This window comes from Embiotoca jacksoni, unplaced genomic scaffold (assembly GCF_022577435.1).
Source record: "Embiotoca jacksoni isolate LCO1_2020_lvr unplaced genomic scaffold, fEmbJac1.0.p SCAF_55, whole genome shotgun sequence".
NCBI lineage: Eukaryota > Metazoa > Chordata > Actinopteri > Embiotocidae > Embiotoca > Embiotoca jacksoni.
In genome coordinates this window covers 48114-65849 of record NW_027185409.1, presented here as the reverse complement: position 1 = coordinate 65849, position 17736 = coordinate 48114, and the positions used below count along the sequence as shown (strand labels likewise).

At 43.2% G+C, this 17736-nt stretch overlaps 1 protein-coding gene across 2 annotated transcripts; it reads left to right on the top strand.

The window, feature by feature from the left end:
• Positions 1–54: 54 nt before the first annotated feature.
• csnk2a2b (casein kinase 2, alpha prime polypeptide b) lies at positions 55–11137 on the top strand. 2 transcript variants are annotated; one of them, XM_069172784.1, is made up of 13 exons: positions 55–859; positions 1116–1282; positions 1681–1792; positions 3860–3961; positions 5793–5843; positions 6040–6099; positions 6381–6464; positions 7096–7206; positions 7355–7456; positions 8484–8584; positions 9317–9465; positions 9550–9633; positions 10329–11137. In XM_069172784.1, exons 2-12 carry the CDS (start codon positions 1179–1181, stop codon positions 9624–9626), a joined length of 1053 nt encoding a protein of 350 aa, XP_069028885.1. In that variant the 5' UTR covers positions 55–859; positions 1116–1178; the 3' UTR covers positions 9627–9633; positions 10329–11137. The 2 variants fall into 2 exon arrangements, with proteins under 2 accessions (XP_069028885.1, XP_069028883.1); XM_069172782.1 differs by having other exon boundaries at positions 55–1282.
• The last annotated feature ends 6599 nt before the right edge of the window (positions 11138–17736 follow it).

Genomic DNA, 17736 nt, shown 5'->3' with positions numbered 1-17736 from the left:
CCCAGCTGGGCTTTCACATCCGGGCGGCTCTCTTTGCGCTTCTTCAATCGCCATCCGCTTCCCGTCGCCTGCGCTCTCGACCGGGGAGGTCCGTTGGCTGCAGAAGAAACCGCCTCCTCCTCCTCCTCCCCCCCTCCCCCACCGCCGCCGCCACCACCACCTCCCGCCTCCACAGCACAGCCCGAGCCGGCTGCACATGACGCGGGCTCCGCCGATGGTGGTGCACGGCGCCGAGCGCTCCCCGTCGGTGCGACATCTCCGCGCTGAGGTAGCATCGCGAGCTAACGTCAGCTAACAACATCGATCTCTCTGCTACTTCCTCCCCCCCTCCTCCCCCCCGCTCCCCCCTTCCTCCCCCCCGCTCGACCTCCCCCCCCCCCCACCCCCCTCCCACCCCCACCCCTTCCCCCCTTCCAGGCTACCGATCCATCAACATCAACAGCTGATTGATAGCTAACTCTGGACCACCGAGGGCACCCCCCCCCCGCTCCCTCCCCCCCCTCCACCCCGACCGTCCATCGTCTGAAGCGCAGGAAGCCCGCCCGTCTCCCCCTCTCGGATTTGGGGCCCGCAGAGAGAGAGAGCACCGTTAGCCCCGGAGGTTTAACCCGTGATATTTAAATCTTCAGCCCCCCTTTTTTTTTTTTTTTTTTTTTTCTTGTGGCCTTTTTGTTTTTAAGGGGTCCAGTTTGTTCTTCTACCTCAACACCCCGATGCCTCCCCGGCCCTCCTGTTTAATCTCATCGTCCCGGTTCCGATCGAGCTCCAGCTGAGACCACCGACTCCGCTGCTTCTGACAATCCGACTGAGGAGCGCTGCTCGGCGGGCACTGACTGCACCGAACCCGCCCCCCTCCCCGGTGGGACATATCTGGTCTTCATCCCGGTTGTTGTTTTTTTTGTGTTTTGTTTTTGTTTTTTTTGTCACTCTGGTTGCTTTTTTTTTTTTAATTATTTTTTTTGTACCTCTGCTAGCTGGCTGGCTGGCCTGCTCCACTTTGCACACCCACACACAGCAAAAAAAAAATAAATAATCATCCCCTACAACCCCCCCCCCCCCCCAACACACACCCCCACCCCCCTCCTCCATCAATCCCCCCCCATCCCCTCCTCCAGTTGGTCCGTCATCAGATCTCCGTTTGACACCCGCCCCACGGCGCCCGAGCCACGGGTCTCGCCATGCCGGGTCCGGTGGCCGGTAGCAAGTCCCGTGTGTACGCAGACGTCAACACGCTGAAGACCCGGGAGTACTGGGACTACGAGGCCCACGTACCCAACTGGAAGTGAGTGACATTTTCTGATTTACTAATTAAATGCATGTTTAATGGAGGCCGCAGCAGATAACGGAGGAGAGGGCAGATGGACGTCTGTTGTGGTGTAGCTGTGGAGGGTGTGAGGACACCGTGGTGGGACAGTTTAACCAGCCTGCTGTCCTCACCTCCATCTCTTGTCCCCATAAATAACATCCTCTCCTCCAGAACCAGAACCAGAACTCTCTTGTCGGGTCTCATGACGGGAACACTCAAACAACAGCAGCAGCTCTCAGGCCGACTTTTAATTGCACGCTGAAAGAAGAAGAAGAAGAAGAAGAAAAAAAAGCCTGGAAATATATATTTTTTTCTTCTTCTCACACAAAGTCACACTCGCGTGCGGCCACTGTTTTTCCTGTCTGTCCCCATAGCAACCAGGAGGACTACCAGCTGGTCAGGAAGCTGGGCCGAGGGAAGTACAGCGAAGTGTTCGAGGCTATCAACATCACCAACAATGAGAAGGTGGTGGTCAAGATCCTGAAGGTGAGCGAGACGCAGCTCTCCGGGATTCGTGCGTTCGTGGTAACGTGAAGATATCGAGGAAAAAAAAAAAATGCCAAAAACATTCTTGACTCTTACTTTTCTTTGTCTCGTGTGACGGCAAACTTGAGTGTTTCGGTGTTTCGGTCCAACAAAATAAACAATTTCAAGATGCCACACTGGGCTCTAGTAAATTTGGATGGATATTTTACACTATTTTCTTAATCATTAAACAAATAATAATAATAATAGCTTTGATGTGTAGAGCACCTACATGCAATAAATGTTACAAATATGAAAGAAGAATTAAAAGGAAATATTTAACAATTAACTACAAATATAATCAGTTTGGAAAAATCATTTAAATAAAAGTAGGTTTTAATAAGAGTTTGAAAACAGCTGCAGAGCAAAAAAAAATCAATAGATTTATCAATTATAGTGAAAATAGTTGCTAATTATTTCTTAAATAATTCAACAACCGCTGATGAAACTCGGAGTGACTTTATGCGTTTAAAATAGATGCAAAATTATTGGAGAAAAAAAGTCTGAAGGATTTCTTGTGAAAAAGTGACGAACATTATCGAGAATTTCCTCCATGTGATGGGGAGACCTACAGGTGATGATGATGATGATGATGATGATGTGATGATGATGTGATGAGCCGTAGACTGTGATAAAGACGGGAGGTGAATGGTTTGAAATACCAGCTGAATGCAGAAGAGTGGGGGGAAAAAACAGATTTTAAAGTTGGATTGTTTGACGATTGGCCGGTTCAGATCATGCTGAAATCTGATTGGTTTACAGAAAACAATCATTATCAGGTGATTGGTCGAAGCAGAGAGAGTCGTGAATAAAACTGAGGCTAAAATATTGTCTTTCTGATTGAACCTGAGCTGAACTTTATTTCAAAAAAGAAATTAAAAGCCTTTGAATATTTTTGTTTTATTGAGATTTAAAAAAAAAAATAAAAAAAAAAATACTGTCACATTTAACAACCTGAAACGGTCCCATTTTATTTATTTATTTATTTCCTGGCCTTTCTGCTCTATTAACCAAACCGATCAGCGGACCAATCGCGGTGGCTCCGGGTCAGTCTGTAATTGCTGATCTGGAGCTAATTGCAGCCGTGCCGTTAAGCCAGCGACTAAACCTCCTGCTGCTCTGTAAATCCCGGAGGAAGATTAAAACGGCTGCTGCCAGCAGGACGAGGACGTATAGAGACATGAGAAACACAGCAAAAGACCAACACGTAAATCATAAACGAGTACGCAATCGTAATAGTGAACGTATGCTTTGAACTATTCGCTGAAGCGAAGCTATATATGTCGGCGTCTTAACGAAGTGGGCGGAGCTTGCACTCCCAAGCAAGGGTTCACAAAGTGGGCGGAGCTTGCGATCTGAAGCGAGGGTTAGTTCCCGGAAAACGGTTGATTGGCTTAATTGCCGTCTCCTCGATCGTTGCCGGGTGAAGCTGAGGTGACTCCACCTGCTGCCGATGTTCAAGACATCATTAACGTATCCGAGTCATTTCGGGCGTCTTTTAAAGAGCTGGCAGCGATTTTTCTTTTCAGTTCGCTGCCGTCAGTATCATCGTCAAAATGACCTTGAACCAGGTGTTACCTGTCACTTATTTACCTGTAAACATTGATGCTGAAAGAGGAGACGCCCAGATGTGATTTTTGTTTGTTAAATCTGTATTTTTGTCTCTCTTGGTTCTCCTTGGTGATCGTTGGGCTCAAAAAGTTATTGATTTTTTACAGTGTTTTTCTTTTTCGAAAAGTGCTCTGAACGTTGTTGTTGTTGTTTTGTTTAAGGGATTTTTGGTGAAAATTGTGATAATTGAAGAAAAAAACTGCAAGTTGAGGGGAAATAAAATCTCGCTTCTACCGAAAAGAAAAAATAAAAGTCATACATAATCACATCCTGTGATAATAAGCAAACTGCATATAACAGAAATAGCTAAAAGAAAAGACCTCTAAGCAGGTGTTACCCGTCACTTATTTACATGTAAACATTGATGCTCAATGAGGTGACGCCTGGATGTGATTTTTGTTTTTGTCTTTTTTTCAGCCGGTCAAGAAGAAGAAGATCAAGCGAGAGATCAAGATCCTGGAGAACCTGCGAGGAGGCACCAACATCATCCGTCTGGTGGACACAGTCAAAGACCCGGTGGTAGGCGCGCTCATGACGGGGTTTTTTAAAGTGTGAAAAATGTATAGAAAAACATTATTGGGTTAAATTAGAGCACAATTTTTTATTTTTTTTCTACTTTATCTGGTGCCCTGATTTTCTCTTGGGAAGGACGTGACTCCCGTTGACAGTATTGTGAATAATTAATCGCTGTGTGTTTGTTTTAATGGTGTTTAAATTAGGAACGCTCCAGTCTGACCTTTTATATCACTCCAGCAACTAAACGCAAAAAAATAAATAAATTGTGTCTTAAGTAAATAGAGAATTTAACTGGGATTGACTTTTTAAAGGTTGTTTAAAGGTTGTATTTTTTTTCATATTCTGTATATATTTTGTGTGTAACTTCCTCGTAAAGCATTTACAAAGCAGATTTTTTTTTTTAAATTGTTGGTATTTGAGCTTGCTAGCGGTTTTTCGCAGCTTTTCTCGTGAGCGAAGCGTTTCTTGCGTTACTGACTCTTGACCGGCGTGATTGTGCGAAATGAGGCAGAAAAGCGTTTTTTATGTTTTTATGTTTTGTGTTTGTGTAAGAAAACAAATAAATCGAGAACCCGCCCATAAAAACTTGCTTTTTTTTTTTGTACAATTTGCACGTCAATATATTTTTCCGAAAGTACTTTTTTTGTCATAAATACTTTTACACATAACGCTAATGTTACGTGGCGAAAAAGCTTTTTGTTGATGTTGAATGCATAATTTTTCTGCACCTACTCAAGCCTCTTTTTTTTTAACGCAAATCTGCCTCGCTGCCAGCGTGAGCAGTTTTGATACGAAATATTTGGAGTTTAGTATTTTTATGTTGTTAATTTTGTCGGTGTGTAAAAAGACCTGTTAGCGCTCCTAGTGGTCAAAACCTCCAAAGGAGGCCCTTTAAAGTCAAGTGAAAGCTCTCGAGTCCGTGTTGACTGTAAAGAGATCCTGGAAAGTAGAGGAGTGATGGTGGTTGTTGGAAAATGACGTAATCAGTTGTGGGAAATCTCTTTGTGTGATTGTGGACGTCACGATGGAACTTTGCTGCTGGCGTGTCGGACAAACAAACATTTTAACTCTTGGAGTTTGAATCATCTGGAGTCAGAAGTTTAGTTAAATAATCCAAACGCTCTTCTTCTGTGTTTCTATCCATCCTGTGTGAAAGACACAAACTTTTTATTTTTTTCTGTGCTGCAAAACATTAAAAAAAAACAGGAAAGACGGACTATTTTTAGACCATGGAAGTACTCTGACTAATCCAGGATGCGTTTGGGTGCAGCAGCGGGAACCCCTGCAGGGTTTCTTCTCTGTTTGTTTGTTCCTGTAAACAAAAACGTATCGTTATATCTGCAGGTTTTTTTTTCTTTAAACTTGAAATCAAGCAGCAGTGATGCAGATGGTCCTACTGAGTGTCGGGTTTGGGTCCAGCGAGGTTCCTGGTGGGGTCGAATCACTTATTATACACCAAGTAGTTCAGAGATCTGATTGGTCAACTGTACACTTGGAACGTGCTCAATGGCAATAGAACTGGAATTGAATTTCATATAATATGCAATATAATGTTGTTTTTTACTAATTTACTATTGAATGTGAACCCATTTAGCGGAAACTGTGTTTTTATTGGTCCTTTTTCTGTCGTAACACCACGGACGGTCGTGCACTTATAAATCCTAGAGGCGACTAGCTCGACCGGACTTTAACCAAGCGGCAACCACATAAAAAGTGTTCGTAGAAATGAGGCCGATGCAGAAGTTGCCTTAAGCTGTAATACCACCGACGGCCACTAGAGGGGGCCTGTTTCGTGTTTTTTTTTCTGACCACGTCTTCCTTTCTCTCCGTGCAGTCCAGAACTCCGGCGCTCGTCTTCGAATGCATCAACAACACAGACTTCAAGGTACGATACAATCTGGCGTGAAGGCTCTTCATCATCATCATCGTCAGCTCCCCTGTGAGTTTTTACATCCGGTGAAGATGCCAGCAGATCCTGACACAGTTTCTTTGTGTGTGTGTGTGTGTGTGTGTGTGTGTGTGTGTGTGTGTGTGTGTGTGTGTGTGTGTGTGTGTGTGTGTGTGTTTTCCCGTCCCTGCAGGAGTTGTACCAGAAGTTGACAGATTACGACATCCGTTTCTACATGTACGAACTACTGAAGGTGAGGCTGGTTTCTAACGCTGCATAGTGCTGTGTGTGTGTGTGTGTGTGTGTGTGTGTGTGTGTGTGTGTGTGTGTGTGTGTGTGTGTGTGTGAGAGATAAAAAATTCTCCCACTCACTCCCGTTTCTGGCGATACTCCCAGGAATAAAAAAAAAAAAAAGACTTCTGAGTTTTGCATCTTAGTTGAATCTAATGATGTGTGTCTCTGTGTGTGTGTGTGTGTGTGTGTGTGTGTGTGTGTGTGTGTGTGTGTGTGTGTGTGTGTGTGTGTGTGTGCCAGGCTCTGGACTACTGTCACAGTATGGGAATCATGCATCGTGACGTCAAACCCCACAATGTGATGATCGACCACCAGTTGAGAAAGGTAGGTGGTGCCCTATATAGTCTTCTTTACACACACACACACACACACACACACACACACACATTATATTTCTTCTGCCATCTTTTAAAAGGAGTCCACGTGTGAGAGCCTTAAAATAACAGCAGATGTAACTTCCCACCTAAATAGATGTGCTTCTTGCTGCAGAACAATGAAACCAGTTCACCAAAGCGTTTATTGACTCCTAACATGTCAATAAACTTTTACGTCAGAAACCGAACCGCTTCGATACCGTCAAGTGTTGAAAAATAAAAATCTCGTCATTCGGTACCAAATTGCTGTGGATGTTTGAGTTTTGAGTGTTAATCAAACACTTTCAGTTCAAGAGGAAACATTCAAAAGCTGTTGAAAAGTCAGATTTAACCGTGCACTTTTATTTTATCATTTCAAAAGAGAAAATAGAAGTTAAAATTTATGTCCAGCAGGGGGCAGCAGATCGACACAGATGTGAACTTTAAAACCCTTACTGAATACAACAGATATCAAACCCAGAGGGAAAGGAGGGGGGTAGGTGACCTGAGGACACAGCTGAGGATGTTTTAGCAGCTGGCGTTATATATATAAAAAAAAGTGAGTGTGAAGCTGAATGATGTCATACCGTCTGTTTCCATAGCTACGACTTATAGACTGGGGTTTGGCGGAGTTCTACCACCCGTCGCAGGAGTACAACGTCAGAGTGGCGTCGCGATACTTCAAGGGCCCCGAGCTTCTGGTGGACTACCAGGTAACACACACACACACACACACACACACACACACACACACACACACACACACACACACACACACACACACACACGCCTGAACCCAGACGAGTTCAGCTTGTCGTCGCGCCGCTGATTCTCACCGTTGTTGGTATTTTTGTGTTGCAGATGTACGACTACAGTTTAGACATGTGGAGCCTCGGCTGCATGCTGGCCAGTATGATCTTTCAGAAAGAGCCCTTCTTCCACGGACAAGACAATTACGACCAGGTACCCCCCCCCCCCCCTCCTCTTCCTCCCCCCCGACGTGCTGTTCTTGACTCCGCCCACATTGAGCACCGCCGCACTTCCCGTTCACAATGCAGTTGGAAAAAACGCAAAATTTTAACCGTTAAGTTACGTAAAGACTTCTGTACCTTTTTATTGTTGTTGTTAAGAGGGCTTATGATTTACGAGATAAAATTACAGACTGGTTCACTTCTAAGAGTTTCGTTTGACTCCGCCCACACCACCCGTGTCGTAACACCGTGAATAGTCGTGCACATAAAATCCTCGGGGCGGCTAGCTTGACCGCTTAAAAAGTTTTTTTTATGTCAAATAATCTCCCAGGTAGTTTACGAAGACCTGGTTGGTTCCAGTACAAAGATGTAAAACAAAAGAAAAGTCAGCGTCCATATTCACAAAGACTCTCCGAATCCTCTCGGAGAGTTTCTAACTTTAACTTTATTTTATTTTTAGGAAACTTCTCAGAATGAGTAACGAAAGGACCGAAACTTTTATCTTTCTCGATCTACTCGATCCTCTTAAAAAGATGCGATCGGTCGTTTGATAAACACAGAACGAACAGTGACATCTAGTGGAAACTTAAGGAAACTGCATCCCACAAAATGAGGCTAAAAGCAGCGTTTTTGTTTGTCGCTGATTTTTGCCAGTTGCTAAATATCTTTGTGCTGCGATCGCTTTTATTTTCTGTGCTATCGTTTCATCGTCTCTTATTGAGCTCGACCACGAACATCATCTCTGCACGATATAATCGGCCGCGTTGCTTTAACTCGCTTTCATTCAGAGTCCGAAGAATAATTCGCTGCACTTCCGCAATTTTCCGCCGTCCACAAGTCGCTTTGTTTTTCTTTTTTCTTTTAACAAGAATTTACTTTTAACTTTAAGGACAAATTCCCAGAAAACGCAGAAATTCGACGCATTTTCTTCGATTTTCGTCACCGATAGGAACTCTTTGTTTTCGAGGAAGCTTTATGAATCTGAAACGCCAGTTTTGAATGAGTTGTGTTTTTTACAGCTGGTACGAATTGCCAAAGTCCTGGGGACGGACGAGCTGTTCGGCTACTTGCGTAAATACCACATCGAACTGGACCCGCGCTTCAAAGACCTGCTGGGACAGTAAGTCTTCACGCTGCGGGAAGGAAGGGGGATGTTTGTTTTTGGGTTTTTTTATGGCTTCACACGATTTCAGACTCTCAGAGGCACCAAGTCGAACTTTTATCCTCGAAGCCTCCGCTCATTAAACATTTACAGAATTGATTTGCTTTTCAGTTTTAAAACAACATCGCTCACATCCAGTTTTTTGTTTTTGTTTTTTTGCTTCGCCTCCGTCTGATGTTTTTTTTAAACTTCTCGGTGTATCAGCTTCTTCCTGCATGTACAATATTAATCTAGAGGAACATGAAATATTTAAAAGAATTCGGGGCACCAAAATATCGCTTCGTAGCATCGCTAGCGGTCAAAAACCGCCCGTAGTTTAATGACGATAATGAGCTCAACGGTCATGAAGTCGTCGTCTGAGCTGAAAGGTTCAAGAAAGTACTTCTTCCTCAAACAGGGAGTCAAATAATCTCCCAGGAATTAAATCAAGACCTGGTTCCTGGGGTGGAAAACACAGGCAGGAAAAAAACGGAGTTCCTTAAAAGGTCATTTTATTACCGTTTTTAATTGTTTCTCGGTTTGATTTCCATCCGAAGGAATAACGAGAATGTTTTTCTTCTTCCGCATTTCAATAAGAGAAATATCAAAACGGCGTAAAAGATGAAAAGAATCATCTTTACCGCGACCAGTTCAGTCATTTTCAGCAGTTTGTGAGCTGGGTGTCTAAAGTGTCTTTGTCGCCCCCTGCAGGCAGAGCAGGAAGCGCTGGGAACAGTTCGTGCAGACGGAGAATCAGCACCTGGTGAGTCCCGAAGCTCTGGACCTGCTGGACAAGCTGCTCCGCTACGACCACCAGCAGAGACTGACGGCCACCGAGGCCATGGAGCATCCCTACTTCTGTAAGCCGCCGAATAACAGGACGTCTGCCGGACGATTTTTTAATATTTTATTTTAATTAATTAATTGAATTAATGTACCCGCAGACCCCGTAGTCAAGGAGCAGTCGCTGTCCAACTCCGACAACAACATGGTTTCCAGTGGCAACACCACAGCGCGATGAAACACAGGTGGGGGTATATTTTTATATATATATATATATATATATATATATATATATTTTTTTTTTTTTTTTTTTTTTTTTTTTTTTAAATTATAATAAAATAAATAAAACATTTTCTCAGTAATATAGTAGAACCCATACGAGTACTTATAAAGAACCAATAAGGGGATTAAATAAGATAAGAAAATAATAATAATTTACCACTAGAAAAAGAAATTCCACGATCATGAACCTTGTGATTTTTTTTCGTGTTTGAAGTATTATAATGATAAAAGTCCAAAACGTATGTAATATATAACAACTTAAATGTAAAATAAAGGTTTATTTTGCCAATATATATATATATTAAATACATTTACTGTAGGAATACTTTTCTTTGAATAATCATTTGAATTGATTTAAAATGCTCCGAGTTGTATTTCTTGTATGAAAGGTGGTGTTTATTATTACTATTATTATTGTTATTGTTATTATTATTATTATTATTATTATTATTATTATTATTATTATTATTATTATTATTAGTTGTCATGTGTAGCTTTTCCACAGAAAAAAAGGGTTGAATTTCCTTTTTTCAGAAATTCTTCGAATGACATTTTCACCTCTCATTTAGAAAAAATACTTAAATAAATGTGATTACATTTATTTATTTTTTTTTTTTTTTATTGATCCTCTGTCGTTTTTCTGTCCTTGTTTTCGCAGACTTGGAAGAAGAAGAAGGATGTTTGTTACCTCAACTTTGTACCCGGTTGTGACAGTAACTTTGACAAGTGTACAGTGACAATGGATCAAAGTAACTCTGACCAGTTACACACTCACAGATAACGTGCATACGGACACACACACACACACACACACACACACACACACACACACACACACACACACACACACACACACACACACACACACACACACACACACACATATACATCAATGCAAGCACACACACACCCTCCTCCTCTGTATCAGTCTGTGATTGGCTTGTCCTGGTCCCCCTGTCCAGCAGCCCGACCAATGAGCTTTGAAGCTGCTCTCCCACTTCTCACCCCCCACCCTCACCCTCGACCGATGTCTGCCCCCCAACCCTCCCTCCCCCACAGCTCGGTCTCATGTAGGTCAACAAAGACAAAAACTACTTTTAAAGACAATTCAGTCCCTCCTTGTCCTCTCTGTCCCTCCTTTATATCGCCCCCCCACCCCCACCGCCCCCCCTCTTTGTTTGCATCAGCATGGAGAATGAACAGGAGTGTGAGCCTGTACCCGACCCCCCAACCCCTCTTCCCCCTTCCTCCCCCTCGTCATCCTCTCCAGATCAGATCGACCCATCCGTCTGTCTGCCTCTCTCCCCCCTCCCCCTCTCTCTCCCCCATCCCTGTCCTCTTCCCCCGACAGACAGACAGGCGTCTTAGCACTACTCCAGATCTGAAAGTGGCATGGTGGACTCTCTCTAGATAGAATGATAATAATAATAATATTAATGAAAAATAAATGATTTTTATTTAGATGAACCGCCCGTGTCCGGACTGAGTTTTTTTTTGTTTTAAGTGTACCTGGTGTCACATGAGGACTTTGACATCATATTTATGGAGTTTTATCGTATTTGTTTTTTCAATAAAGGATGATGATGAAACTTTAAGGAAAGATTTTTTTTCAATTTACCCAAAAGAAAAAACAAAAACAAGGCAAAGTAGGCAAAAACTCAAATTGACTGTATTTTCAAACTCCCCTTCCCCCCTCCCCCCCGTCCTGCCGCTCTCTCTGAAAACTAAAAAAAACCCGCGACTGAAATGTTTCCGAAGGACGTGTGGACGGTAAGAAAAAGAAGTTAAGTACACCTGCTCGAGGTGTTATGACAGGACAGAAAGACATTGAGCTGCTGTAATGAGACGGGAGGAGACCAATCAGCTGATGAGGAAGTTACCCAACGGCTTAGCGGTTCGGTTGCCAACCTAAATGATGCTCCGGACCGTGAGGCTCCGCCCCCCCTGCTGCACATTTATTAATGCAGGTAATTCATAGGACGGTTTGCGTACAACTGGAATACACAGTTCACCAATCAGCAGTGCGTTAATATCTACGTGTGGCGGAGTCTCTTTTTATTCCTGTTAAAAGGGACTTTTTCTTTCCCACATTTGGAGGTTTCTTCCTGTTAAAAGACAGTTTTTTTCCTCCCAGCCGTTGCTCTTTTGTGAATTATTGGATTCATTTGTGTAATGTTGTAAAGTCCTGTTGTAAGAATTATTATTACTGATTATGATGTAGAACATCGCTCTCTTTCACAGGTCACCACCGTCACCTGTTGTTGTTGTTGTTGTTGTTTGTGGGTCTGAGCTATCAGCTTCCTCCCTTGTATAGAAACTAGAGCTCGAGCTTCCTGTTCTACAACCTGACTCCTCGCTCACGTTCAGGTACGCACGCACACACACACACACACACACACATGCATACACTATATATACCCCCCACCCCCTCCTCCCCTCTCCCCCTTCTGCCCCCTCCCCCTCACACACCTGCTCAGGTCTCTGAGCAGGTGTGTGAGTGCCTCTCCGAGGCACTGACATCAATGTTGTTCATTATGGCCTGACAGTTGTCAAGGTAAAAAAAAAAAAGTGAATTTCTTTTTTGTGGATATTTTCCAAAACAAACAGGTTCGGGATAAAGAGGTTAAGTTTAAAAGACGTTTAACAGAAACATCTTTCTTTCCAGAAATGATCAAAGATGAGTACCTCATAAAGACTTAGTGTATGGATTTTATTCACAATTTTATTTGTAGACCCCAAAATTTTCATCTTTTGACTTTTCATGAATAGTTCATGTTTTTTTTCATTCAAACACAAAGACTTAATGTGCAGCCACAATTTTATCATGGATTTCATATAGTTTTTATTGCACATTTAAGAATTCAATCCACAAATACATCACTGCACGCGAAGAACAAATGTTCAGCTGCTATTTCATAAACTTAAACTTCCGTTTTTATTTCTGATCACACCTGCCAGACACGGATATAGATTTGTTTCCTTAATCAGCAAAAAAAAAAAAAAAAAGAGGATTCATCAAATCAATTAAAAGTCTTTAAAACAGAACAAAAAGCTGCGTTAAAAATGTAAAAAAAAGAAAAGAAAAAAAAGGCAGCCTGATGGAAGTTCTGATGTTAATCCTGAATTTGGAGATCAAATAAAGGACATTTTAAAACAAACAAACACAAAAAAAAAAAAAACACACACAGGAAGCCTTTAAAAATGGAAGCTTAAAAAGGTTTTGTATTTCAAAAAAACTTTTCCACTTTTTCTAAAGCCGAAGGGGGTTTTGGGAACCAAAAAAAAAAATCGTGTCATCGTCTCCTGACGGACCGCAAGTCAAGCGTCCTCCAACATCCTCAGTCACAACAGCTGGATCTCGTCCGTTGGAGGTGGACTCGGTGGTGACGTCACGCGTCGCTGCGAGAGTCGTAGCTCGGTGTGTGAGAGAGAGAGAGAAGTTTCTGCTGAGTTTTTAAGCGTCGTACTGCGGTCAGCCGGAGCTCGTTGGGTCAGCCGACGCGTTTTATACTGCGTTTGCGCCGCAGACAGCTCGGCACGCATTTCTTCTCCGACTTGGTGCCGGGCGACGCCGGGTCCGAAGCCGCGGATCCCTGCTTCCTGCACGGAGAGAAAGAAAGAAAACCAGACACATGAGAAGTGAGAGGCAGGAAGTGGGATGGAGTGTTTGTTCTGGCAGTGACACGAGCGTCTTTAATTATTAACCGCCATGACACCTGTGGCCGGCAAAAAAAGAAACACCCAGTGGTGTGATCACAGTCCAGTCTGGGGCTGCGCAAATAGGCTCTTACGTAACCCTAATTTATATAATGATGTCATAATCAAAGACTGATGGATTGAAACTCTTCACACTGTTATTTTTCATCTCCTGTGACAGACAAAAAAAAAAAAAAAAAGCAATTTTCCCCCATAGATGCTAATTATAAAAGAGAAACAAACGACGACAGACTCCGTGGCTTCTAGACGCCGTCCATGTCGCTGTTGCCCAGCGACGGCTATCTCCCCACTTTAACCACGTGAACGCCGAGCCCACCCACACACAAGACTTCCCTCGTCGTAACAACATAGAGACAGAGGGCTTTACTCATGACTGTATATTGATACTTCTAAAATGATTATAATATTTTGCTGCTTCTGTTATTGACTCGATGTTACAGGTGAGTGTTTCCTCACCTGGCGGCGGCTGCTGCGGCTGCGGCTGATGCGGCGGCGGCCTCTCTGGTCCTGACCTGCTTCATCATCTTCAGCGTGCGACAGATCTGCCGCAGCGTCATCTTGGGGGCGTGGCAGACCAGGCGGGGCCGCGGCGTGCAGCGAGGCCCCCGGTAGGCGAAAAGCGACATGTAGTTGGCCCCTCGGGGTCCTTTACCGAACAGCTGCAGCGGCTGAACGTTGGCGTAGCAGGACGCGAACTGGGGAGCGAAGGATTGGAGAGAAAGAGCAGGTTTTTTTTACTTTCTATGCGCCGACTTATTTTCCCACACGGTCGTAGACGTCCGCATCCTGATTTTTCTTTGGTAATTTTTCTCCCAGATGTGGTTTTATCGTCCCCAGTTTGACTACGTAACTTAACACTACATGTATCTTAAGTGTAACCGTGCAGGGCCGCATCGGCTTCCGGCTTTTTGTCTGCTCAGCAGAACGGCAGCATTTTTTTTTCTGTTTGTTTTAAGTCGCTGAAGTTTCAGCTTGAACGTCAGGGAAAAGCTGCGCGAATTTGACATTTGACAACCAGCCATGTATCTTAAAGCTGAAAGATTAGATGATCAATTAATTTGTGAAATACTTTGAAATATATTTATTTATTTATGGTTTCTATGCTTTTTAAATAATAGTCAGTGTATACAAGCAAGTGTTTGATAGTAGACACTGAATGTGTATTTTTTAGATTAAAAGAAGGAAATCTGACCATGTGGACTTTTTTTTATTTTTTTTATTTTTTTTTTTTAAGGGAATAATGAACAAACTACAGTATATGAAAAAAAAACCAACAAAAAAAAAATCTATTCAATATTAAATAAAATGATTGTCACACTTATTGATAATGATAGTTTAATTCTATAAAAACATTAAAAAAAATGTTGCCTCTTAAAGACCAGAATCACAGGCGACTACAGTGGTGCAAATCTTTTAAATAAATTTGCATCTTATAAAATTATGCAGATCGGAGTTATGTAGCGTGAACTGTGGTCCCCTTTGGTGATCCACTTAAATCTACTCCGCTGTCCGTTCCTGCTCTGTTTTTTTAAATTTTTTGCACACACACACACTGTTATCTAACGAATCATTCAGCCGCCGATGCATCATGGGAAATACTGCCAGCTATTTGATTGCAGTCTGCTATTATTGGCCTGTCAGCCTGTTAATCTACTGGGGCATAACGGATACTGTAGAATAAGGCCATGTGAGCTGCTGCAGCCTCAGCTGCGTGTCTCTGTCATTCACACTTCAAATGATATATTCTGACACGTATACACACTTACACACACACACACGCACACACACACACACACACGCACGCACACACACACACACGCACGCACACACACACACACACACACACACACACACACACACACACACCCTTTTAATTAGCATTGGAGCTGCTGTCTTCCTGTCGCAGACTTAATCAACCTCTCCATCAGAAACCCAAGACACATACACACACACACACACACACACACACACACACACACACACACACACACACACACACACACACACACACACACACACACACACACCGGAGATCGATCTCCCAGGGAGAATTCAGGTCTGCAGATTCATTTACAGGAAAGACACTTGATCATGTCCAGTAGACAACCAACAGTTGTTTACTCATGCACACACACACACACACACACACACACACACACACACACGCACACACACACACACACACACACACACCAAACCATTGTCTGTGAACACAGTTTGTCGCTGTATCTACAAATGCAGGTTGAAACTGGTCTCCTCAGGACTTGTTGCTGGTATCAAACTCAAAACGAGCATAAATACCCCCCCCCCCCAAAAAAAAACAAAAAACAATACAATTTCTAAGTTTCAACATTTGATATGTCGGTATATTTCGATTTAAATATGAGTTTATATGATTCGCAAATCATCGCATTCTGACAAAATTTGAATCATATTTTCTTACAGGTGGGTAAGTTTTGTCTACACACACACACACACACACACACACACACACACACACACACATGCAAACAATAACTGATCTGCAACAGTGCCTAAACTATCATGTACAGAGAAATCAATACTTTTGATCATGTCAGTATCAATAACAATATTAGATTTGACAAAACTTCAGTTGATTACAAACCCTTTAAACACTGCAGTAGGTCACAGTTCATTCATTCATGATGCAGAACTTAATAACAGAATTACGCCATTCACAAGGTTTGAGATGCACACACACACACACACACACACACACACACACACACTTGTATAGATACTCACAGGAACAACGGTCGCCATGGAGATGTGTTAACGCTCCCGCAGATGAAGAAATAATCTGCAGTTGGTGAATTGTTTCCCTTCTTATACGTGCTGACATGGCCGGACAGCGGGCCAATGGTTGTTCAGGAGCCACTGAACTCCGCCCACATTTGGCATCAGCACAGTGAGGTCACTCTGAACACACACGAACAGAAACACACACACACACACACCTGTTGATTCAGGTTACTCAGATGCCGTTATTCTATTATTGAGGGCCTCTTTTGTTCAGGAAAGTATATTTAGAAGCAGCTGTAATTCTGGGAATGAGGTGAAAAAAAAAAAGGGGGGCAGGGGAGGAGGCGTGATGATGGAGAGGAGGGAGTGGGTGGGAAGATGACAAAAAAGTGACATAAGGTGGGAAAAGATGATAATGGAGAGGGAAAAACTGTCGGACAACAAAAAGAGCGTGTCAGGATGGGAGGCAGGCGTCACGTCGCACGTCAGGCGATCGCGCCCGAACAAAGCGCCGCATCGCTGCGTTACGTCATCGGTACAATATTAAACATCCCGGGTGGGAAGCGACAATAGACGACGAGACACACAATCGCTCCGATGTGTTCAGGAAGAACAGAAAGGGGAGAAAGGGCTGAACCGACGACGCCAAACGCTCATTATTCAGATAGAAATAAGGGCGTGACGTGGGACGTATTTTTAAACCAGCGAACGCTTCGTCCTCTCCGAACAACCCGGCGTCGCGGCGAAGCGTGAAATAGACACGCACGTCCGCCATCGCAAAACGTGGGATGGCGGACGCTACGGACGAAATAAAACTTTTTTGCAAAATACACGTGGTTTAGGTTTACAAATGAGCACATGGTCGGGGTCAGGAAACAAAACGGTATCACTTCCACTACCGCCAAAAAAAAAAAGTCCTTTGTACTTGGACTCAAAACATCTGTTGCGGGACCTCGGTCACATGACCCCACATCACATGACATTTACGTGCGTGTAAGTTTCACACTTTTTAAAACGTGCAACTTTCACACGTTTTAAAAACGTGTAACTTCCACGCCTCGACAGCCCAAAGTGTGGCTATCTCACGTTTTGTTTTGTTTTTTGCTGTAGTGGACGGGCGTGTCCATTTCACGCTTTGCCACTTGGCCTTTGAAACGGTGCCTTTAATAGAGATGATATAGTCAAACTCTGTCATCCTTTTTTCATAAATTAAATAAACACAACAAGACGTGGGCTAAAATGAGCCGATAGTTTTAACCGACCTTAAGTATTCGGGAAGTTTGTTTCACAAGTGTGAGGAGCATAGAAATTAAAAGCAACGGGCCGACCGGCAGCTGCCGTCTGGAGTATCTGCTGCTGTCTAGGAGCCTGTGAGGACACCGTCACAGTGGCCGGCCATGCTGAAAAATACACTTTCTTCATCTTGTTTACACAGAAATTCTCTAAATTCTTGCTTATTTTTTTTATTTTTTTTGTGTCTGGTTGGCTGATTTTGTAATTGACAACATTGCGGTTGTTGAAATTTCGGTCCAAATCCTAAATTTCTGTTCAAAGTGTTAAAGGACACTTTAACAATGCACTGCCTT